Raw genomic sequence first — 24,163 nt, 5'->3', positions numbered from 1 at the left:
AAAAATGGCCCAACCTAAGGCAATATCCAACCCAACTTCATACCCGAAGGTTCATATGCTATCTCTGATAATATAATCTAAATATATGCTTTGCTATATGAAGTCTCACAAAGGGTAAGCCATAACCTACCTGGATAGCCGAACCGCAAACACCAATAACTCACTCCTTTGCCTTGCCTTTCTGCAGAGCCTCAGAACAAATGTAGTCTAGGAATATTCGAAATCTAGATTAGAAATCATGAAAAGTACTAATATTGCTACTATTCAATTTAGGTCAATTTGAACCCTAGAAATTGGAAAAACGGGCCCACAAGGGAAATTTGCGAAATTCGGAAGCAAAATATCAAATTAAGCACTAGGTGATCATAACCCAACCACTAATTGCTAAATTAACTAATAGCCTTACCCAATTTCGAATTTGAAGCAAACCCCCCAAATTAGGAGTAAACCCTAACTCTTTGATTCCGAAATTCAACATTAAAAATGGAAGATATATGATTAACAAGCTTAGATTCATCAAAATCTAACATAAACACAATCAATTTCATCATTAATAAGCCTAGAGAAAATGTTCATCAAAACCCACTTTCATCATCCATTACTAAGGGATTATTAAAGGAAAAAAAGGAAATCTATGATGATTAGGATTAATGAAATAGAAGAGGAATAGTAAGATTTACCTCCAAGAGTATTCACAAAATATCTCCAAGAACAGTCCCCAAAAGCTCTGATTTCGAAATGGAAATAAATGAGGGTCTAGAGGCTTTTAACACTTCATTAATTAAAAACACTGCCCGTTACCCGCTTTGGAGACACTGGGACTGCTCCAACAGAGCCGCTTTAACGGTCCCTCTACCGCTTCAGCGGCCAAGCCTAAAATGCTTGGACCGATCCAGCAGCAGGGTTACCGCTCCAACGGTACCGCTGCCGCAGTGCTGGTGCCGCCAAAGCGGGCACCAGGCACCAGAAAACTTACCCAAGTTTCACAAGTTGATCCAATTTTCCGATTGATTCCCGAGGCCATCTGCTCAAAAACCATACACACCGACCCACACAAAATTACGCTACGAATGCGCTCAAGGCCTCGAAATTTTCAACGGAGGCCTCATTGACCGAGTCAACCCCCGATGCCTTAATTCTAATTTCCCAACCTAAGTCCCAAAATACATCCGAGTGCATTAGGAACCAAACCAAATACACACACAAGTTCTAAACGACCATTCAGACCTCTCGGGATCGACGGAATTCCAAAAAAGGTCTGTGTATCCAAAAGTCAACTTCGAGTCAGCTATTTTTCACTTTAAGCGTATATTTCATAAAAGTTGCTCAAATCCGGTCTAGACACCTCGGGAAGAGTACCAACGGTCCCCTCGGGTCAAAAATGAGCTAATAATCTTCGAAAAAGGGCAAAAATGCCGAAAAGACTATAACGACCAAGCGGGTCATTACAAATTAATTATAATATAATTTCCCGATAAAGGATTAGTTAGTTAACATAATTTCCCATTAAATAAATTAGCTATTTGATAAAAACTTTTAGTTAAGAAAGTAATTTTTTTTAAAAATATAATACATCATAATTCACAATCATAAAATGAATAACAAACGATAAACTAAATCCTGAATAGCGAACAATAAACTAAATTCTTAGTTTAGGATTGAGCTTTGATACGCCCAAATTACACCTTAAATTTGGTGCAAGCGGTTGCAGTCAAATATAGAACCCAAAAGAGTTGGGGTCGAATCCCACAGAGAATTTTGGGTGTCTTGTGATGGATGTAATTCGTATGTGTGTCTCAAATAACTTAACTTTTATCCGAATATAAAAATATTTTTGATTTTATACTATGAATTAAAAATAATGATTAACTAAGCATGGTTAATAAACTAGGATTTTTGACTAATGTGGATTGAGGTCTAGGATTGCTTCCCTCACCTAGGTGTAATTCCAATTTGGTAAACTAGATTAGGGTTGATAGGAGATTGGTCTAGCTATGATCATTAATATCTTAGATTCCCACTCACTATTTCTCATTATTGAGTAGTCTAACTCAATTTCACTTTCTCAAGATGAAATAGTTGAAATTGGGGAAATTGATTAGTGACCCAAGTTGGGTAATTGCTTGTAATGACCGTTTGGTCGTTTTAGGTATTTTGCCTTTTTTATCCTTGTTGACCCTTTATCCAGCTTCATTAGAGTGGTTTTGACTCATGGGGATCGATAATGCAGTTTTTGAGGTGATCGGGATTGATTTGAGGAGTTTAGAAGCCCTTAAGTTGAATAAGCGAAAAAGTATTGACCAATAGTTGACTTTTGGGTATTTGTGTTCTTTTATGAGTTTTGTCGGTTTCATTAGGTCTGGATGGTTGATTATGACTTGTTAGGATGGTTGGTTGGGTTCCCGAGGCACTCGGAACTGTTTTGGGCTATTGGATGGAAACCATGTTTTTGAGAGTTTGGGGGTTAACCGGATCAAGATGACCTCTTTTGAAAATTTCGAGTGTGCGGTGAGTTCATAGCGTGTTTTATGATGGATTGACATATTTGGTTTGTATGCAGGAGGTTCTTCGATTCAGTTTTAAGCAATAGAAAATTCGATGTTTCGTTCTTTGAAGTTGTTTTAACGTCGCATTCGCATTTGCAAGGCTAGCCCGGGTTCGGGAAGAGTTATTTTGCAGAGGGATTGCGTTCGCGAAGGGCCCGGGTCGGGGTGACCCTTTGGGAATTCTGCCTGGACAGAATAAAACCCCATTTCGTATTTCATTGTTCATATTTCAATTTTTGGAGCTTGAGAGCTCAGTTTGGATAGTTTTTAGGGAGTTCTTCAAAGATTCTTCTGGTGAATTCTAACACTCTTTTTACCATTCTACCTTCGATTATTACTGATTTTCATCATACAAATCATGATTTGAACTTAGAAAATTGGGATTTTTCATGGAAATGGGTTTCCAAGCAAATAATCAAATTGAAGGTCGATTTATGTATGGATTTCTAAGATTTTTGAGATTATTACTATCTAGACTATGGGTAACATTATTTTATACTTAAATTCTAATTTTTTCCTTAGAGCTCAAGTTTGGTAATTTGGGTCCATTTTTGGGCTTCAACTAAAGCATAGCAATATGGGTATTGATAGGTTCGATAGACCACCAATTTGATCTTATTGAGGGCAATATCATAATAAATAACCTTTTCACCCTTTTGGATCTTCGAGTTTGGGACTTGGGCTTTAGGATTGATTTTTCAGACTCGAATCCTTTTACTTCATATTGAGTAACCCTAGATTCATATTTTAATATAAAAAGTTGTGCTAGTTAGACTTCAACCGTTTGGAAGCACTTCGAAATGTTAAAGCTTTGGCGTGAGGGTTCGTGGCACCCCCTGGCATTGAGGTAGGTTACGGCTTACCTTTATTAGACTTTTACTAGCGATTCGCATGTGTTACATAGTATTGACAGGAAAAGCATGATAGGCCTTCAGGCATGGTGCGGAGTGGTGATCCAATTAGGTTGGTATGATTTATGATTATGTGGGCTTGTCATCGTTAATTACGCAATTATTGGCATGTGGTGTACTTGATTTCGTGATTGTGGTGTTATGGGATGTGCTAGATGTATTATAGTATTGGAATTGAACATTTGATACGTTTCCATGATGGTTTGATAACTCATGCAAGAATTGCATTGGCTTATGGTGATTTGTGATCTCCATATCATATTCATTGGCATTGATTGCTTTTGATTCTTCATTCTTGCATTCATACATTCAATCACTGATGAAAGAGTTGTGGAAATAGTTTGATGCGGAAGTTATGGAAACCTTTGGAAAATCAAAGAAAGATAAAGATGAAAGTTACATTGCTATTGCTATTGATCTGAGGTATGCGCGGATGTATAGTGGAAGAGTCACCTCTAGGCTTTGTGCGGAGTGACTAGTACATTGAAAGTTATGTTGTTAATCTTTATCGAAGGGTATGTGCGGACGTATGGTGGCAGAGTTACCTCTGGGATTTCTGCGGAGTGACTAGTACATGGACGTCCCGAGACCCCCATAGGTCATGACTTTTGAGTTGTCGATATTTCCATCCTTAGCATGTGTGTACATGTTGAGTTATTGGCCATTGTATTGCATGGCATTTCATCTTATTGCATTGCATTCCTCATTATCACATCATACATTGATATGTTGATTCATTGGTTTATACTCATATTGTGGCTTACTTGATGATTTACTGAGGATTTGACAGACTTGTGGTATAGAAGCTTAACCTTAGGCCATGACTTGGTTCTGTGATATTTTGTAACTTTTGATGGTTATTGTGTGTTATATCCCGTATTTTTGTACATTGGATATTTTAACCTAATCGCGATAAGTTTAAGGACAAGACTATTTTGGGATACGAGGTAGAGACTTTTAACCTCCGATTTTGTTTTAATGCACAAGTTGCTTATAAATTTTAATTGGTATGAAAATATTAATGAAGATTAGGGGTTAATTAACCATGATTAGATTATTAAGTGGGGATTAAAAATCTAATTATTCATTAATTGGCCATTAGTGGCCGTGTGGGCCCCACCCATGGCATGGCCAAATTTGATTGGCTCAAGCCATGAGTGGGACATGTGTCCAACTTGTAGGCATCATATTTAAGTCAAATTGATGACTAATGAACTCATTCATCATCTTCAAACTTGAGAAATTAGAGATAGAAAGAGGAGAAGCTCTCGGCCATGGCTGGCCGAGCTTGAGCTCTTGAGTGTTGATCAAAAATTAATTTTCTTCAAGTATTCCAACCAATTGGAAGGTCTATAGTAACGTGAAGTAGCCATTGGAGCAACAAAATATTCATTCTTGCAATTCACAAATTCTAGCCAAGTTGAGAAGTCAAGTGTTAAGGTAAGGTTTAATCTTCTTTTACATGTATTAAGGGTGGTTTGGGCGTGTTGTAATTTGCAGATATGGATGGAATTCATGAAATTATGTATGTTAGTGTTGAACCCGTGTAGGACTTTTTGTGTGGAGATGGCGAATTGATTTTACTTAGTATTTTGGTTGTTGTTGTTATGAATTTTATGATGAGAATGAAGGTATTAAATGGTTCGAGTTGAAGTTGTAATTGTTTGTGCTGTTGTAGAAGTTAATATGGTGTTAGTATAGTTTCTTGCATTTAAATGAATAATGTTGTTAACGTGTGGTTGTTGGTATAGTTCATGAATTTGGATGAAAGGAATGTGTTAAGGAATGTATAATAAACGTAAATGGTTTGTTTGGCATGTCCGTAGACGTTCGTGAAGTTATCGGGCATCTTTACATGCTAGTTAGGGGCTGTTTAATGTGTTGTTGTTGTTCTTGTTGAGCTTGGAAGATTAATGGTAATCAAGGTTATGTGTTGTGTTGTGTGTTGGTTGGGCTGTTGTAGGATTGTGTAGATGAAAATGTTATGACTATGGATCATTAATAGTAACTTGAATATGTAGTAGCCGTATGTGGATTGTTATCGAATGTTATGAATGTGGGCTGTTTGGAATATTGTGCGGGCTGTCCGGAGTGTTCTCGAGTCTTGTTTGAATAGTCTCGGGTTGGTACTTGAACGTATGATTATTGATGTTGGCTTGGTTGTATGTGGTTGGTTTGAATATAAGGGAAACGTCGTCTAATTATCTAGAAAGGAGTTACTAACATTAGAATACGCTTTGAATCTCCCCGTAGTTTAACCGTAGTTCTTGACGTCTTAATATAGGTTGAGGTACTATTGGGCAGCGTATACGTGTTGTGTTGCGAGTAAACGCTAAAGGTATGTAAAGCTAACCCTTCTTTCTTTCGGCATGTCCTAGACGTAAGTAATGTACGATATGAGTTTTAGGGTAATTCTATTCATAAGTTCCGAGCATGATTTATGATTCTTATTTACTTCTTGATGTTCGAACTCTTAGAATAGTCGAGATACTGCCCTCGAGTCTTTTATATGATTGGATAGTAAATGATGCATAAAAGTTCCTATTCTTAAAAGACTTTATAACGACCAATGTCCTTAACTTTCATAAGCTGTTTCGCATTATCTTGATACATGTCTATGATCCCTGAGGCTTTATTTCATATAGTTCATAATGATATACAAAGAGTACTGAGTATGACTATCGTCACGATACTCGAGCGTTGATTGGTCTACTTATCTATTGAGTCTCAAATGATGATTTATATGCATATGGTTACTCACTACTCTGCTCGTGCATACTGTTATTACATCTTTCACCGAGTCCCGGGCCGGGTATGTTATCACGCACATTTTACTACATTATCCACCGAGTCCCTCACTAGAGGGCCGGGTACGCTATATGATGATATGATGATATGATGATATAATGATATGATGATACGATGATATGATATGGCACCGAGTCCCATGATGGGCCGGGTACGGTATACGTGTACACGACTTTATTCACCGAGTCCCATAGTGGGCCGGGTACGGTATATGATAATGATAGGCATGATTTCATTCGTAAGGTACGGGTATAGTGACTTGACTATTATACTTGTCTCCGGAATCCTACTTCGAGTTATGATCTTTCTTATTATATTTCATACTTTATATACTCGGTACATATCTCGTACTTGACCCCGCTCTTCGGGGGGCCGCTTTCATGCCCGCAAGTACGTACGCTTGTTTTGGTGATCCGTACTTAGGATATCTATTCGGCTATCTTGGAGTGCTCCCTTGTCCGGAGCCTAGATTTTTGGTACGGATCCTTTTGTTGTATATATGTGTTCATCGGGGGTACGGCGGGGCCGTGTCCCGTCATATGATACTGTTGTTACTCTTAGAGGTCTGTAGACATATGTGTGGGTTGTGTATATATGTTGTCTAGCTGTGTTAGTATGACTTATGTTTTGGGACGTTCCCATTCGTAGTGGCAGCCTTGTCGGCTTGCGTATGTATATATATATTTTGGGATGTTGTATGTAGTGGCAGCCTTGTCGGCTTGCGTATGTGTATGGTTGGGACGTTCCCATATGTTATGATAGCCTTGCCGGCTTACGTACGATGTTATCTGTTGGTAGTTGTGACTCCACAGGAGACAGGTGTGTATACGAGTGTCCAGCTTGGGCACTAGTCACAACCTACGGGGTTGGGTCGTGACATTGTGTGACTATATGTTGACTTGTTGATTATGTGTTTTCATATTCATGAACTAATCTTAATCGGCCTATGATGCTTACCAGTACTAGTGTTGTATTGATACTGCTCTTGATGTACTCTTTCTTTTAGTGCAGAATTTCTTACAGGATCCGCGACTCAGCCTCGTGGGTGATCCTGAGGCCTATTGCTAGGAGATTCCAGGGTGAGCCTTTGCTAGATTCGTAGACCAGAATCCCCACCCTTGCTTATCTGTCTATTTGATTCCATAGAAAGGTTCTATTTATGAATTTTAAGACTTATAGCCTATTTGGCCAAGCTTATTTTTCTCCAAAAGTACTTATTTTTTTCAAAAAATGCTTATTTTTTTTAAAAAAAAATGAGGTGTTTGGCCAAGCTTTTGGGAGAAAATAAGTACTTTTAAGAAGTAGCAAAAGCAATTTTTCAGAAGCTAAAAAAAAGTTGTTTTTCCCTAGAAGTACTTTTTTTAAAAGCACTTTTTAAAAACTTGGGCAAAAGTTAATTGCTGCTAAAACGTGTTTTTTAAATTAATTGGCTAAACAGAAACTGCTTCTCCAAAAAGTACTTTTTAAAAAAGCATTTTTCAAAAAAAGTATTTTTCAAAATAAGCTGATTTTAGAAGCTTGGCCAAACAGGCTATTAGTAATCTTTAGACTTGCTTTTAATGATTAGTGGCTCTTGTACTATGGCTCAGACCAGATCTTTCTGGTGGTTGTTGTATTCCGCACTTTATTTCAATAGCTATATATATTGAGACTGCTTAGTAATCATCTTAACTTCCGTATAATTTCTGTTGGATAAATAAAGTAAGGGAAGGGTTCGCCCACCGGGGGATAGCATGGGTGCCCTCACGATTCACAAATTGGGTCGTGACATTGCTATCTCTAGCTCAAACCCGTTAATTAAGCAATATCAATCTCTTGATTCACCTAATTTCTTTCTAGATAATTAACCCAACCTTAGTTCCTCTTTCTCAAGCAAGAACTAAGGCAATTAGGGCATGAATCTATGCTTGAAACCACAAATTCACAAACTAAGCATGTAATTAGCTAAATAACTATCAACCCAATCATATTCAAGCATTTAACTAGTTACCCATTAGGAATCACATACTTGGATTGGTTTGCAACCCTAGAATCTAAGTATGGCTACTCATGGAAATGGAAAACACAATGAAAACTAAACTAGAAAGCATACACACAATGAAAGTTGGAAATAAAATTACAAACTCTAAGTGATTCTTCCTTGAGAAAACTTGAAAATGGCTAAAAATAGCTAAGATAATCGAGCAGCTGCTATCTAGTGTGTAGCATAACGTAAAAATCCCTAAAATCATTTTTAAAGTCACTAGAAGGAAATGCCAAAAATACCCCTCGGAATACATTGTGCTCCACAATTGGAGAATTGTGCGGTGATTGTGCTCCACCACTGGGACATTGTGCTCCACAATGCTGATGAAACAAGCAAAAAACCAACTCTCTGGAGTTTTCATTGTGGACTAGCAGATGGACCATATTGTGGTAACAATTGAGATTATGCTCCATAATCAGAGATTGTGGTCCACAATGAACTCCTATGTTTTGCACTTCCTTCAATCTTCCGCAATCAACTTGAATCTTCACTCTAATCAACTAATTTGCACAAATCAATTGGATTACGTCAATTTCCTGAAATCAAACATATTTCATTAGAATCCTTAGCTTAATTGATCACTTCTGAACTCAAAAACTATAGTAAAAGGTGGTAATAATGTGGTGAAAATCACCACTTATCAAGCATCGTTAATAAATTTTCCTATAAATGATTGATTAGTTAATATAATTTCCCTATAAAAGATAAACTTCAAACTTATCATAAAATGAATAACGAACGATAAACTAATTCCGTAGTTTAGGATTGAACATCATTAATGTACTTTCCCTAAAGGATTAGTTGGTTAATATAATTTCTCTATAAAGGATTAGTTAGTTAATAATTTCCCGATAAAGGATTAGTTAGTTAACATAATTTCTAGTTAACGGATTATTTAGTTAACATAATTTCCCGTTAATATCAAGAATAATGAATAATTTAAACATTATCTGTACAGATACAACACCTCAAAGGGTCCCAACGTTCACCCGGGGCCCATCAATAGATAAATACTTAGTCTACAGGATAATCATAGGTCCAAGTGATTATCGATTTCGCGGATACATATGGGGGCGTTGATCCATCCCGTAGGATGGACATGGCGTGGACTCTTTTACATGATCCGCCCCCACAGCCCCGTGTCTTAGAGATACAGTATTGGGGTGGTATTTATCGTTGCGTCTCTGTTGGTCGGGTACAACATGATTGGGCTCTTATGATGGCTATGGTTGAGCTGTGAAGGCCAGAGACACACACCTTTCATCTCCACACTGGTGAGGCCATGATTACCCTTCAGGAGTTGGAGGTCATAGTTGGATTATGGGTAGATGGATCCCCATTATACGATCGGGCTAAGCCTCAGGATGCGACACGGCGGGCGGAGTTGACTAGGCTCACTGACTTCGTGCCTGTGGGCGGTCATATCTTCGGATAGAGTCGAGTGCTTGTACCTGCCCTCTGCGATCATTTGCGTTACTTGGAACCTATTTAGGATGGCACTGAGCAGGAGATTATTGATCGTCATGCCCGTCTCTATTTGCTAGTCATATTCGGGGGAATCTTGTTCCGAACACATCGGGTTCCTACATGAGCTTACGGTATTTGAAGTTTTTGGACGATCTGGACCGCTTGGGAGACTACAGCTAGGGTGGTGCTGTTTTGGAATTCCTCTACCGATGTCTATACTGAGCGTCTATTGGCGAAAGTAGTGATATCGGTGAATTTTTTGCTCTACTCCAAGTAATATATTTAAGTGTGATATGGATACGCACCACATTATTCTTCCAATCATGGATCAACATGATCATATGATGGGCGGGCGGGAAAAATTATTTAATTTTACATTATTACTTGAATTATTTTATTTTCTATTTTTGTATCACTAAAATTGTAGATATCTTCTAACGACTCGTTTGGTCGTTTAGGCATTTTGATCCTTTTACCCCTGTTGACCCTTCCCCTATCTTCGTTAGAGCATGTTTGACTTGTGGGAATGGGTGGATCACTCCCCGAGGTAGTCAGGCGAGTCCTGGTCAAAATTGAGGAAATTAGAGGCTTAAAGTGAAAAATCTTTGACCAATAGTTGAATTTTAGGTAAACGAATCTTTTTGGGAATTTCATCGATTCCATAAGGTCCGAAGAGTCATTTGTAACTTGGTGGGGTGGTTGGTTCGGTTTTCGAGGCACTCAAGGGCATTTTTGTCCCTTGGTTGGAAACTTGTCTTTGGGATTTTGGGGGTTGGCCGAGTCAAGATTACCTCTGTTGGGAGTTTCGAGGGCATAGATGAGTTTGTAGCCTGTTGTTACATTGGTATGCATGTTTGGTTTGTATCCAGGATGTCTCAGATGAATCCCGAGTTTTGGGTTAAACTTAGTGAAAACCATATTTTTGTTGGTTTCTGGTGCGCCGCTTCTCCTGTGGTTTGGCAGCATCTATGGGCCCGCCTTAGCGAGGCTTAGGCCATAGATGCCAGGGTTTGACTTATCTAGCAATTCCGCACCTGCAGCGTCTTTTTCGCAAGCGCGGGACCGCTTATGTGGAAGTTGTCCAGCATCTGCGAGATGCTGACTTGTTTAATGAATTTGCATCTGCGGACATTTCTCCGCATATGCGAGATCACGTATGCGGGCACGGGTTTCACAGTTGCAAAAATCACTGTCTCCAAAGTCTTAAAATCCCCAACTCGAGCCATTTTTTTTCATTTACCAAATTAAAACATAGAGGAGAATTTGGGGCGCATTTGTGAAGCTTTTGGGTAAATCTTCTTTGGGTAAGTTCTCTACTCCTTATTTGTGATTTTATTATGTTTAAGTAAAGGAATCTGTGAAAGTTTTTCATGAACTAGTTAGGGAAATTGGGTCATAAATCCTAAGATGTTTTTATGAATCTTATTCAATCAAAATGAGTTTTGTTGGGAAATTTATTGGTTTCTAATCATTTAATCAATGGATAATTAGTCCCTAAGCTTGAATCTTCCATTTATCTCAAGAATCTTAGTATTGGAAATTGAAGTTTTCAATTACTGATGCAATTGATGCTAAATCGGGACTGAATTGTGTTGATAATTAGTGTTTGGACATCCTAAGCTTTGGGTTAACCTTTTCCAACTTGAATTTCTATTTTTTTCCCTTGTGGGCTCGGGCTTCCTTTTTAAAAAGTCATTTTCGACTTCGAATAGTATTATAGCAATATGGGTATCGTTATTCTCAAATTCTAATATAGATTAAATTATTGATTAGACTTCGACCGTTTGGAAGCTATTCGTAAAGGAAGGCTCGAGTTGGATAATTCGTGGCACCTACTCGGCACTGAGGTAGGTTACGGTTTACCTTATAGTTAGACTTTGATTAGTGAAACATATGTAGAAGTTAGTTATTGATAGGGGAATGCATGATAGGACTACAGGCATGGCGTGGAGGTAAAATCCAATTAGCTTGGTTTCGTCAGTTGTTATGTGGGCTTCTCGCCATTCCTGCTATATTTGTGATTGTGTTTGCATTCATCTCTCTCTTGACATCTTACTTATCATCGGAAAAAGGAAGGATATTGAAAATGGCTTGAAATGGTGTTGTGTGATTTATGACAAGTAACGGAAGAGATTTTGGTATGATTATTGTTGATGATTATATCATGCATGGCATATATACTTATTTCATATGATGATGAGATATGAAATTTGATTTGATATGATGATAAGGGAGAGAGTGTAGCTTCTGAATTCTCTGCAGGAGAGCATAAAAGAGAGATAAGAGTCAGTGATCCGAGGTTGTTACCGGAATGGAATGTGTACTCGTGATCAGAGGTCATTTACCGGAGCGAGAGAGTGCTTGTTGCTCGAGGTTTTCAGTCGATATGAGGGGTACATGGACTTTGTGGGTCCCCCATGGGTCATGACTTTCAGGTATTGCCCTTAGCATATGAGTACGGATTGGAAGGTTGGCTGGTGCATTGCATTGCATAGACATTCACTCATTTATCTTGACTGTGTACATGACATCTTCTGCATTTGACTGATTTTGTACTTTGATTGAACTTACACTTGAGACTGTTCATGGATTGTACCTGATTCCTTATCTGTCTGCCTGTTAGTTGCTTTCTTTTATATAGGTAAACTAATTATTGTCGGCCTATGATGCTTGCCAGTACTAGTGTTGTACTGATACTACTCTTGATGCACCTTTTCCTTGAGTGCAGAGTTCATCGTTGATTCTACCTCTCAGCTTCGCGAGTGATCCTAAGGCCTACATGCCAGAGTTCCCAGGGTGAGCATTTCGATGGATCCGCATCCCGAAGACTCCTCCTTGCATACTTGTCTTTTCTTTACTCATGAGACAGTAATTCTACCCCTTGTGGCTTATAGTACTCTATTCAGACCATGTATTATTCAGAAGTTCTTGTACTAGCTTTCAGACTAGATCCTAGGGTTGTAGTACTTATTATTCCGCACTTACTTATTATTTATTATCTATTGTGACTTAGTGTTTGTCTGTGTTTAATTCCACATTTGATTTAATTGTTTGTTATAAGGGAATGGTTCGCCCACCAAGGGGGTTAGTGTGGGTGCCCGCATGATTCACGAGTTGAGTCGTGACAAAGTTGGTATCAGAGCCTTAGATTACCGGTCTTACAAGTTCAAGAGCAATGTCTAGAAGAGTCTTGCGGATCAGTACAATGAGCTCTATACTTATTTGCGAGAGGCAATAGGACATTTAGAAAAATTCTAACTCTTTCATTCCTTTCGTTCTACTTTATTCAAATTGGTATCTAGAAGGTTCAAATTCTTATTTGACTTCACTTCTATTCTCACAGATGGTGAGGACACGTGCGACTATTGCGAAGGATGAGGTGCCCGTGCCCGCTGCTAGGGTCGGAGCACGAGGTCGAGGCCAAGAGAGAGCTACTAGTTACCTGTCCTACTTACTCGAGCTACTAGTTACCTGTCCTACTTACTCGAGCTACTTGCTCAAACTATTTCTTGACACGCCCTACCTACTTGACCTACTTATTTCCGGTCCTACTTGTTTCACGTTCTACTCATTAAATGAGGACGATAGACGTGTCTAGAGGAAATCAACAACCTTCTAGCCTAAGTAAGTGACAAGTAGGTACATCACCTACTTAATAAAGGAGAGGGCCAGATTTTGTTCAATGAGTAAATAGGTGCATCACCTACTTAGGAATGAGCGGCCCAAAAATAAGACAAGAAATAGGTGAGATGGGGCAAATCCAAGCCCATTTGCCCAGGTCCATTTAAGGGCCAAATATATATGCGTGATCCCTTGTGAAAATTATCATTTTATCTCTTCTCTCCAAAATAATCAGCAGCCCTACGTTTCTCTCCCTTCTCTTTCTCTCAACGTTCTGCCCAAGCAAAGTAGCCATGGATTCTCTTTCTTTCCTTCTCTTATAGCTTATAGTTCAAAACAAGAAGGAAAATCCCTCTACTCCTCTCCATAGCTCAAGTATTTGAAGTGAACTCTTATCCTTTGACTTTCCAGGAGTTTCTCTCTACAATCAGTCCATGTTATGTTGGTTGGAAGGAGCTCTAAAGGATAGCAATTATAGGAGTTGCAAGGTTGAGATAGCAAGGTAAGATAATCATCGTGGGAATATTTGTAGAATAAGCTTGTCGCTTCTTGATTGCTTAGTAATATGGTTGGTATAGTTGTAGCATGTTGTTTAGGGGCAGGTTTGTATGTTGAGGTGTTAGGCGTGTAGATTAATGGTGTTTGCATGTTGTTGATATTGTTATGAACTTGTGGAAGTAAAGGGGACAGGGGAGATCTTTGTCCAATTAATTATAGAACGAGCTTGTCGCTAGATGAGTTGTTGATGTGTTATTCATAGCTTGACGTTAGTACCACTATTGCTTCTTGTACATTAAGACATTGAGGAGGCTGTTCCGACAGTATAATGAGAAGCTCGGCGTAAAGGTACGTAAGGTATTTCTTGACTGGCCACTACGGCACGACGTGTGTTATTGTTGCTTATATGAACCATGAAGTCTAGAGCGTATAAGTGTATTGATTCCATGTTATAAGTCTTATGAGTTTCTTAAGAAATGTTATACGTCCATAATCAGTTGTCACTCAAGCGTATTTCTCTTAGAAGTCGAGTTCCGAGTTATCATGATAGGAATAGAGTGTTCCCTTAGGTGGGATGATATTAATAGCTTGGGAATTGGGTTATGGTTCCCTTAAATCTATTATAAAGTCTAGAGTTACAAAAAAAAAGTGTATCATTTCCACGTTACACATCTCATAAGCTGAACAAGGATATGTCATATGTTTCGATATCAGTACTCCATTCGAATGGTTCCCGCACAAAGTTGAATTTCTAAGACATTGTCCAAAAAGGGGCATAGAACACGTTTAGGATCAGGGGTGTTGAAAGTTCTTAGCGTGTCAATAAAAAGGGTTGTAGAACGTACCTAAGATGAATGGATAGTGGTAGTTCTACTTAGTTATTGTTGAAGTATAGAGAGTTAAATAAGACAGTCATGTGGCAGCTTCTAAGGATCATAAACTGATGACGAAATGCTACTTAAGATGAATTGTATGGTTAACTTACATGAGATTGTTGATTGATTATAGATTATGAGGTAAAGCATGATGTTAGCTATGAGTTATATTAATGGGAAAGTAGGTTGTTAGCTACGAAGAAAGCCACCCTATAGCTAGTGTTCATGTGATGGTTAAGAGGTTACAGAGTATAGTGTAAGATGAATTATGATTGATGATATTCAGGTTACCATTGTTGGGTCGTACAGCGTTCCTTAAGACAAGTTATGTCAATGTGATTAGGTAGAATAATGTTGATAGTTTCTAAAGTATGATTAAGGGTATTGTAGGACATTAGCTAAGATAAATGATATCGATAGTTCTATATGATCAGAACTGGATATAGAGGGATTATTTAAGGTGAACTATGTTGATAGCTCCTAAAGAGCGTAAATGGGGAATAGAAGAATATGTAGAACGAGTTATATGGCTAGTTTCTGGTGGTAATTAATGGGATGTAGATCTGAAGGTCACATGAATCAAATGACTAGTTTTGGCCTATTGTTGGCGAGTCATAAGGTTTATTGAAGTTAAGTTATACGTATAAGGTTCAAAAGGCATCGTTGAAGACTTCTAGAGTTTCTGGAAATATATTAACCCCATGTCATAAACTCCGTACGCTAAATGAGGAAATACGTTATGTTCATGATCTGATTTATCATTCGAGCGTATTACTCCCAAGGTCAAGTCACAAGTTGTCATTGTGGGATTAGAGCCTCTCCCTCAAATGGGCTTATATTGATAAGTTGCAAGTAGGCTAAAGGAATTATAGGTCACTACCTAAGATGGACATAATGTTGATAGTTTTTAGATGATCGATAAGAGGTTATAGAGCATAACGTAAGAAGAATTATGTCGTAAGCATCCACGTTCATTGCAATTACATTATTTAAAAAAAAAACAATTGATAGGGCTTCTTTTAAGAACCGCATTGACCGTGCTGTTACGGTTAACTCCTTTAACACAGGAAATTCCTGCGTTAAAGTTAGTATGATAACCTTTTTTTTTTTTTGGCTATTTTGTTCATTTGGTTTTTTTGTGGGTCATTTAGGTTTCGGACTCCTTTTTACTTAACATTTTTAAACGGAAAAAAAAAAAGTATATGGTTCCTCAAAACGAGCATAGTTGTACACACAAATTTACCCTAAATGTAACAACAAATTTGCTCTATCAATATCTAATTATCTCTTGTACGAATATGGTCCCCCATCAAATAAACCAAAGATCGGAGTTCTAAACAGTATCATAAAATTAAAAATATTGGGCCAAAAGGAAAGACTGCAGGAAATTATATCTAATGACCTTAAAAATGAGTGGTCTTGAACTTTTGACCCCTGCTTGCCCCATGAGTAAATCTTCAAGGTCAAAACTCAAAAGTAAAACATCGTTTAACTTAAAATTTTGCCCATGGGACAAGCGAGGTCAAAAGTTCAAAACCGTCCACCTCCAAGGTCATTCTTGTAAATCATCCAATGTCATGAAGGGCCACACTCATATCTTTCTCAGGCCCAATACCAAATGTTTGGACCAATCTAATTACAAACTTCTTATAAAGAAAAAGAAAAGATCCAAAATATTAAAAAGGGATAACCAAAATAATAAAATAAAAAGAAGTTCTAGAGGTGAAGGTTGTGAAGGTTATGAAGGCCATGAGTAGGAATATTGTTGGGAGGGAATTGTGTGTAGTTAAGATGAAAAGGGCCTTCATGATTGTGAATTCCTACATAAGTAGTGATGACATAACTTGAGTCTGCATTGTCCCTTTCTACTCTCTTCTTCACATTACATCCTCCACTTGAGCATTTGTAGTAATGCCTGTTCATATTGTCACGTCCCCATTTGTCATAATCAACTCAACTTATAATATACAATGATAATATTGTACCGTCCAATATTTTTTTTCTAAACAATAAAAAGATTCTACTACACAGAGGATTAGGAAAATAAAGAGTAGGAGGAGAGCAAGCACTACCGAGAACTAAGCTCATATTTATTCTGCTGACTCTTATCGATATTTACTAGACTGTAAGTTCCGATGGTTTACTTTCCTAATTTGAACATTAATTTTGTCGTCAAATTTCATCCTTTGAAATCAAATAGACTAATTCCAACAAATTAAACTTAGAGACTACACGAGAAACACCAGGTCTACTAATTCTTTTTGCATTTCGAAAATCAAAGCATTTGAAAAATACTTAACAAAGATAGATTAGTTTAACTCTTTAAGAGTGAAATATGTAATAATTTATGGAAGTAAAAGAAAGTTAATTTCTCAAGAATACCATTGATAATCATCAGTTTGATAAGATTCAACGAATAACGACGACTTCATTCTAACAAGGAAAAGTGAACATTTTTATGTAGCTGGCCAAGTTTCTTTAGATATTTTAAATTTTCAAACCAACTTATGCAACAGGACTAACTGATGTGATAGCTGAGTTTGTTTGATTCTTTTTCTTTTTTATTTCAGGATTAATTAGAAGGCAAGAGAATGTTCATATGAAAGCTTAGAGTAGAAAAATATTTATACTCTAGCTAGTCAATATCAACAAAATGGTGTAGAAGTAGACGTCGTTTTGTAGGTTGGGCAATAATGCAATATCATACAAGAAAAAAAGAAGATAATATGGAAGGCTTTAATTTCTATTGAATCAACTTCTTGTTAATCATATATACTTTTGCAACTTTAACTAAAAAGCTAGGCCAGTTAACACCAAGAAAGATGAAAGGTACTGTTAGTTATCTGCTTTTTTTGTTCATGCTAATAAAAGTGACACAAGCGTCCTTTATGTGGACACAATAAGAAAATGCAGCAAAATCTTACTCAAGCAAAGGACCTAACAAGAATAATATTAAAAGTAGCTGCATTTTTTGAAATTCCCTTATTAAAATTATTAGTTCTGCTATAGTGCTTTCATGCAAATATGGACACCTCTTAATTAGATTAGATGTGAAGATAATTAGTCTAAGGTTCACACACAAAACTTCCTTTCTATCTAGTTGGACAAGTTATAAAGTGATTTGATGTTCAAGACTTCAAGTTTTGATGTTCAACACTTCAAGTTTCCCTCTAATAGTGGGTTCCAAGCAGAAACAAAAAGCACAACGTTATCTTCTCTGTTTGTTTCTCCCTTTTTAATTCCCTCTCTTGTCCATAGTACTTTTGCAACAACTTTGGCAATTCCAAGCCAAATTTGTTTTATAAAGAAAAGGTCACATTCATCACTTATATGGCCTTATCATAAATTTTCATCAATATCAGTTTGGCTAGTGTATGTGATATGACATTGTCCTATAATTAACTGTGCATGTCTATGATAAAGTATACAAAGCAACTCTTTTTACACAAAATTTTCTTAGTTATATAACTCCTTTTCATTCAATGCTCTATTACTTAATTAAAGTTACTGAGAAGCTTGTCCCTTTTATTTAATGATGCTAGCTCCTATAAATTATATAAACTGATTTACCGTTTTGTTGCAAATTCACATATAAGCTACTATTAAGATTGAGCTCGATCCTTGTCTCTGTGTGACTAAACTCACTGGAACTAACCTAATCTTTTTACTTAATTAGTTTTACTATATAATTACTATAGGTTTCTCATTCCAATAAGAAAGTAAAGAGCTGAAATTGGAAGTATTTTTCTCATTTAGGCTCTACTACTTAGTATTTCTAATAGCCCCTTGGTCCCAATCAAGTGGACCAATTTCTAGTTAAGGTGGTCAACCAAAACAAGCTCTAGCAATAGGCAGAGGCAGATACAAGATTTAAGTTTACAGGTTCCTACTGCAATATTCTCAAGTTAATATATAATAATAACTGAATTTACAATTAAATATTTGTATTTAGTGGTTCTATTAATTCAAATATAGAGTTTGAGCAAAAGATCTTTGGATTTACGTAAACCTATAGGCTTATGGCTAGATCCGCACCTGGCTATAGGGATGACGAGTATGCGACAATGCGACATGTATAATCACACGCGTGAGTGTAGGTTAAATTAATGTAACCTAAAGAAGCACATAATAGGAGGTATGTAATGTTACCTTTTATATATGTTGTTTGGACTCTTCAAAAATATCATAGGGTGCGTTTCGAATTATCCAGTAGTGCAATGTTGGCATATCCGATACGGATGAGGCAACATTTTTAGATGGTGTGAGAAACATAGGTTACCTCATATACAGCTAGGGTCTTAACACATCTTTGTCTTCTTCATCACAATGTTTTTGAGAATGACAAAAGAGAGTATTTTTGCGCTGTTTCATTGACCTTGCTATTTTTATTTTTATTTTTGAGGAGGGATACAGAGAGGAAGACCTAAATCTATACATCAATCTGACATGGCTTAATCCATGTATATGAACTTAGGGGTTGTTTGGTAGTTGGTTAAGAGACCACTTATTCATTTATTATTCTTTGCATAACTAATACAACGTTTGGTAGCTAGTAAGGAGAGACCTTATTGATGTATTAATTTATGCATACTTATACCGCGTTTGGTAGCCAGTTAGGAAGTAAGTTACTCATATATAAAATTAATATGACGTTTGGTTTGCAATTTAGAAACCCGCATAACTAATACATGTATAAGTTATGAGGAAATATATGTATTATTTTATGCGGGGTAGAAGATGGAATTACTAATACATGAATAACTAATACATGAATAAAAAGTTGAAATGACAATATTACCCTCATCAGTTCCCACTTAAAAACTTTCCTTTTCTAAACAAATATTTTTATATAATATTTTAATATTTTGTAAAAACTTATATAATATTTTAATTTTATTTGTAAACAAATATTTTAATTTCAAAAAGTATATACTCCCTCTGTTTCAATTTATGTGAACCTATTTCCTTTTTAGTCCGTGCCAAAATGAATGACCTCTTTCTTAATTTGGAAATAAATTCACTTTATGAAGTGATTTACAGCCACACAAATATTCAAGACTTATTTTGAACCACAAGTTTTAAAAGTCTTTACTCTTTCTTAAATGTCGTGCCCAGTCAAAAGGGTTCACATAAATTGAAACGGAGGGAGTAATATTTATTAACTTTTAATATAACAAATCCACATTCAACGAAATAATTTGCATAACTAAACCATGCATAAGTAAACCCTGAATAACTAATACCTGCATAACTAAACCCTACATAACTAATACCTGCATTACTAATATCTACATTTCTAATACCTGTATAATTCTAACCAGCTACCAAACGACCCCTTAGTTTCTTACTAATTTGTATATATTTGTGTAATTAATGTTTGATCTAGGTATTTATTAATCACTCCTAGGTTAGATTGCTAACTTTGTCTGTTTGTGGAGATGTTGTAGGTAAATGATAATGCATGTGTCACGCATATGTAACCAAAATCAAAAGGCTGCCGCATTATAATAAGAGCACCTACACCTATATATATATATATATATATATATATATATGTTATGAAAGTACAGTAATGTTTATCACGTGAATCCGCTATACTTAACAGTGATTCTGTCTATACCAATTGTAGTGACATTAATGAAACAATAAGGTCTATTATGGCACTTTGCGCATGCAATAGCAATAATGATGATCTTATAATTAACAGGAGAGAATGCATAGTGAAAGTTATAGATCATCATATGAAAATACAACTAGCAAGTGGGAAATAATGGACAAGAGTATAACTATTCTTACCTTGGATTTGGACTGTTCTTGACCATCTTCTTGCCATATTTCCTCCATTTAAATCCATCATCCAACACCTCCTTCTCTGATTTAAATCTAAATGCAACCCTAGACTTTGCATCCACCTTGTTGTACTTCTTTATTACACCTTTTGTACATTTTCTGTTAAGAATAGGGAAATAAAAGTAATTAATTTTACCAATAAAATGCACATAATTTATCACCAAAATTAAAGGTGAAAACTTATGTAAAGAATATTCATGTATAGCACTTGCATGTTATGAGTGGTTGGAGTGAGATTATTGGAATATGATCCATTGCTGGAAACACTTTGAACAAATTCATTTTGTGACAAAAAATCATCAGCGGATCCATCTTCAGGCAAGAGATAATCGGATAGCTCAAAATTTTCCGGTGTACCGATGAAATTGGAGCTGTAAATATCTCCATTATTAGGGTTAGGGTTTGAGTTATAGGGAAAATTTTCCATTGTTGAAAGGGAGAAGATGGAAATGTGTGATGAAGTGTTAGAAGGTCTTGACATGATGACTTTTCAAGACTTGGTTCTATTTGTTGCTCCTGCTTCCATTTCTTTATTATTATTTTATAGTTTTATTTTTTCCCCTTTATTTTCTTTTAATTTTAAGTGTCACATTCATGGATTCTTTCTTGGAGGATACAAGGAAGGTGCTTTTGTTGACACATGGCACTATTTTGTAGGTTGTATTGATGTCATGTTGATGACGATATCAGCTTCAATGAGTCGTCGCATTTTGAGAAGACTTTATGTCTTGTAATGCCTCTGTCCACATATACATACTCTCTAAGTTTTACTTAATTCTCTGTTGTTTTTAGTTTCCTATTTGGAGTTTGGTGTTTGTGTTGGGGCTCGATTAATTCAAATTTAAATTCTTACTAAAAAGTTTTATTTTAGAGGTAAAGTGCTCCCTATTAAAGATGATTCATTTTTTAAAGCTCGAACACGAAATTTCTAGTTAAGAAAAAATGAATTCTTACCCCGTATTGGATGTTTATCCAATGCAAGAAATATATCTTTTACATACAAATTTATCATAGACCATGGTTAAGTGATTATGTAATTTCATTTGATTTCTTAACAGCGACAAACTTATCACTCGGTTATAGTAAACTTCATTAGTTTGGTGTGAACATTCAGCGTAAATAAATATTTATCTTAGTAACAAAACTGTTATTACAAATTAGAACACCTTAATGACATATTATACACTAATAATACACATAAGTTAAATCCGTAGATTATTAATATGGGACACTAAAAGAGGAAACATAATTTTAGTGAAGAATACTTTCACTTTTTCCCTTTTACTGTTAGATTTCTTTTCATTTTTTTAATGTTTTTTGGTATTTATGAAGTTCTTTGGCGGTGATTAAGATAAGATAAAGAGTGTGCAACTCTCTTTTTGTAGTCTTATTTTAACATTTTCTTGAGATTAAAGTTCTCTTCGATTAGATTGACGTACGACAAATGGATAATTAATTCGCAAAATTTACCAATCTTTTGGAGAAAGGCAAATCCTCACAACTCTCTGCTTTTACATCTTGATTCTTTACACATTAGGGTAGTTTTGTGATACTGTTCTAATTTCTGGAATAAAAGTTTGTCTCCCCACTTTGAATTAGTAGAGATTTGTTCTGGTCCGTTACAAATGTTAATTTAGTTAAATGATTCTTTCGCAAGAGATCGATAAGAAATAATTGAGAAGTTTAATAAATAAAACATAAAAGACTTTTGTTAGGTCATTTTTTTTTTTAATTTAAGTTGTAACTGATTGAAGATCATTTCTACTTTGAACGGTGGGCAGAAGTTTTTATTCCAAAATAAGTGACAGAATTATTCCCAGAAAAGTGAAAAGTCCATGTAGCATATTCTACAATTGGCTGGCAAAAATCAAAAGGATTTGATGTTGATCTCACCACTAGGCTGAAATTTTACTATGTATACTCAGTATTTAATTTTAGCACCGTTGTCTTCTTTTGGTGAAGTAAATAAAAGCTCTCTCATGTTTCACTCTTCTCAAGTTTCCTTCTTATAGAAAGCTGATTTGCGCAAATAGGATATTTTTGGGTTGATATTTAAATTTTATCTCATTTTTTATATTATATATCTGCAGAAATTATCCGATCCCTTTAAGCTTACTGAGAAGATTCAGATAGAGTATTCTTAAGTTGTGCACGTCGTGACAAAGATAGCTCACAAACTCTACCAGATCGTCATACTATCTTTCTTTTATGATTTAAAAGCTATAGAAGAAAAAAAAAGTATTTCAAAATGGTGGCATGCAAATCATGACATATTGATAGGATAGCTCACAAACTCTGCTAAATTGTCATGATTCAATTTTTCACCCATAACGCTTTTATGATGTCAAAGCTACAAAGAGGGAAAAAAAAACACATTTCAAAACGATGACATGCAAGTCATCGACAAATTGGTAGCACTTCATGTTTATATTCAACGTAGCTATCGTGTTGGATAATTCAGAAACTGTACTAGATTGACATGAATTTGTGCTTGTTCAATTGTTCGCCGGATCCTATAGGATTGGCATAAGTTTTGTGTTCTCTGCATTCAACCTAGCTATATATAGTTTAATTATTCACAAATCCATTGTATGTGTTGTTCAACTCTTCAAATTTCAATTCCAATTTCGATCAAACTATCCAAACCAAATATCTACTCCAATCGATCTCAAATTTGAAATAAATTACACTACTAAAAAGACATGAATTAACGACGGACGAATTTTTATAGCTAAATAGAAAATCCGTCACTAATCGTATTTAGCGACAGATTAGCAACAAAATTCATAGCTAAATTCATTACTTTCTTTTGGTGAAGGCCTCCATACACCAATACAAACGTTCTCTAATCATCATTTTAGACAAATAACACCAAATCGATACAAGGGAAAGAAATGGAGAAGTAAAAACAGCAAACAATAGCAACAAAAAAAAACAAAAAAATCAAACTTTAATGGCTTAATGCATATGTGGCCTCCTAAACTTGTTATCTTTTTTCATTTTGGCACCTCAACTAAGTGTTGTTCCTATTAAACTCGTCTTCAAGTGTGTCTATCAAACACAATCCGACTTACATAGTATTTCATCTTCAATATTGCAACATGCTTATATATATATATATATTCTAATTTAATTATGCCATCTTTTAGCTAAGAGTAGCAGCAATTGAGTGGGAAAAAAAAAGAGTAACTCTTAATTAAGCTAGCAGTGGAAGAGCAGACCCAGCAGAAACCGACACATCTGTGACTTAAAGAATAGCTTATCACATGTCAAACTATTACTCCACCTTCATTTTTCCAATTTAATTTCTGCTTCTAATAAAAATCAGATTTAGGGAGTTCCATAGACACATTTGATGATGAGTTCAGGGGTTCAATGGAAACAATACTTAGTTGAGGTGCCAAAATGAAAAAATGGGAGAAATTTAGGGGGCCGTATATGCATTAAGCCAACTTTAATTAATAGGCCAAAGTCATAGATAGACCCTCAAACTTGTCCATATTTTTCACTGACCCTCAACCGAGCAAAATGCATCATCCGAACCCTCCAAGACAACGTTTC

General features: G+C 36.0%; 1 protein-coding gene across 1 annotated transcript; it reads right to left on the bottom strand.

Annotated features, from left to right (window-relative positions):
• Window positions 1-16,128: 16,128 nt before the first annotated feature.
• LOC132059403 (probable WRKY transcription factor 45) lies at window positions 16,129-21,096 on the bottom strand. Its single transcript, XM_059452013.1, has 3 exons — window positions 20,815-21,096; window positions 20,549-20,701; window positions 16,129-16,667 (listed from the first exon to the last, which is right to left on the bottom strand). Exons 1-3 carry the CDS (start codon window positions 21,081-21,083, stop codon window positions 16,469-16,471), a joined length of 621 nt encoding a protein of 206 aa, XP_059307996.1. The 5' UTR covers window positions 21,084-21,096; the 3' UTR covers window positions 16,129-16,468.
• Between the last annotated feature and the right edge of the window lie 3,067 nt (window positions 21,097-24,163).

Source organism: Lycium ferocissimum, chromosome 6, assembly GCF_029784015.1.
Source record: "Lycium ferocissimum isolate CSIRO_LF1 chromosome 6, AGI_CSIRO_Lferr_CH_V1, whole genome shotgun sequence".
NCBI lineage: Eukaryota > Viridiplantae > Streptophyta > Magnoliopsida > Solanales > Solanaceae > Lycium > Lycium ferocissimum.
Note: the sequence above shows the minus strand (reverse complement) of the source record. Positions and strands in the feature narration are given on the sequence as shown.

Bases quoted from the DNA above. Each gene is read 5' to 3' on its own strand.
- LOC132059403 (XM_059452013.1), bottom strand. From the start codon at position 21,083: ATGTCAAGACCTTCTAACACTTCATCACACATTTCCATCTTCTCCCTT. The intron at 20,702-20,814 runs GCAAGTGCTATA...TATTCTTAACAG, and splicing joins ACTCCAACCACTCATAACAT to AAAATGTACAAAAGGTGTAA. The intron at 16,668-20,548 runs GTAAGAATAGTT...CAATATGAACAG, and splicing joins AAGAACAGTCCAAATCCAAG to GCATTACTACAAATGCTCAA.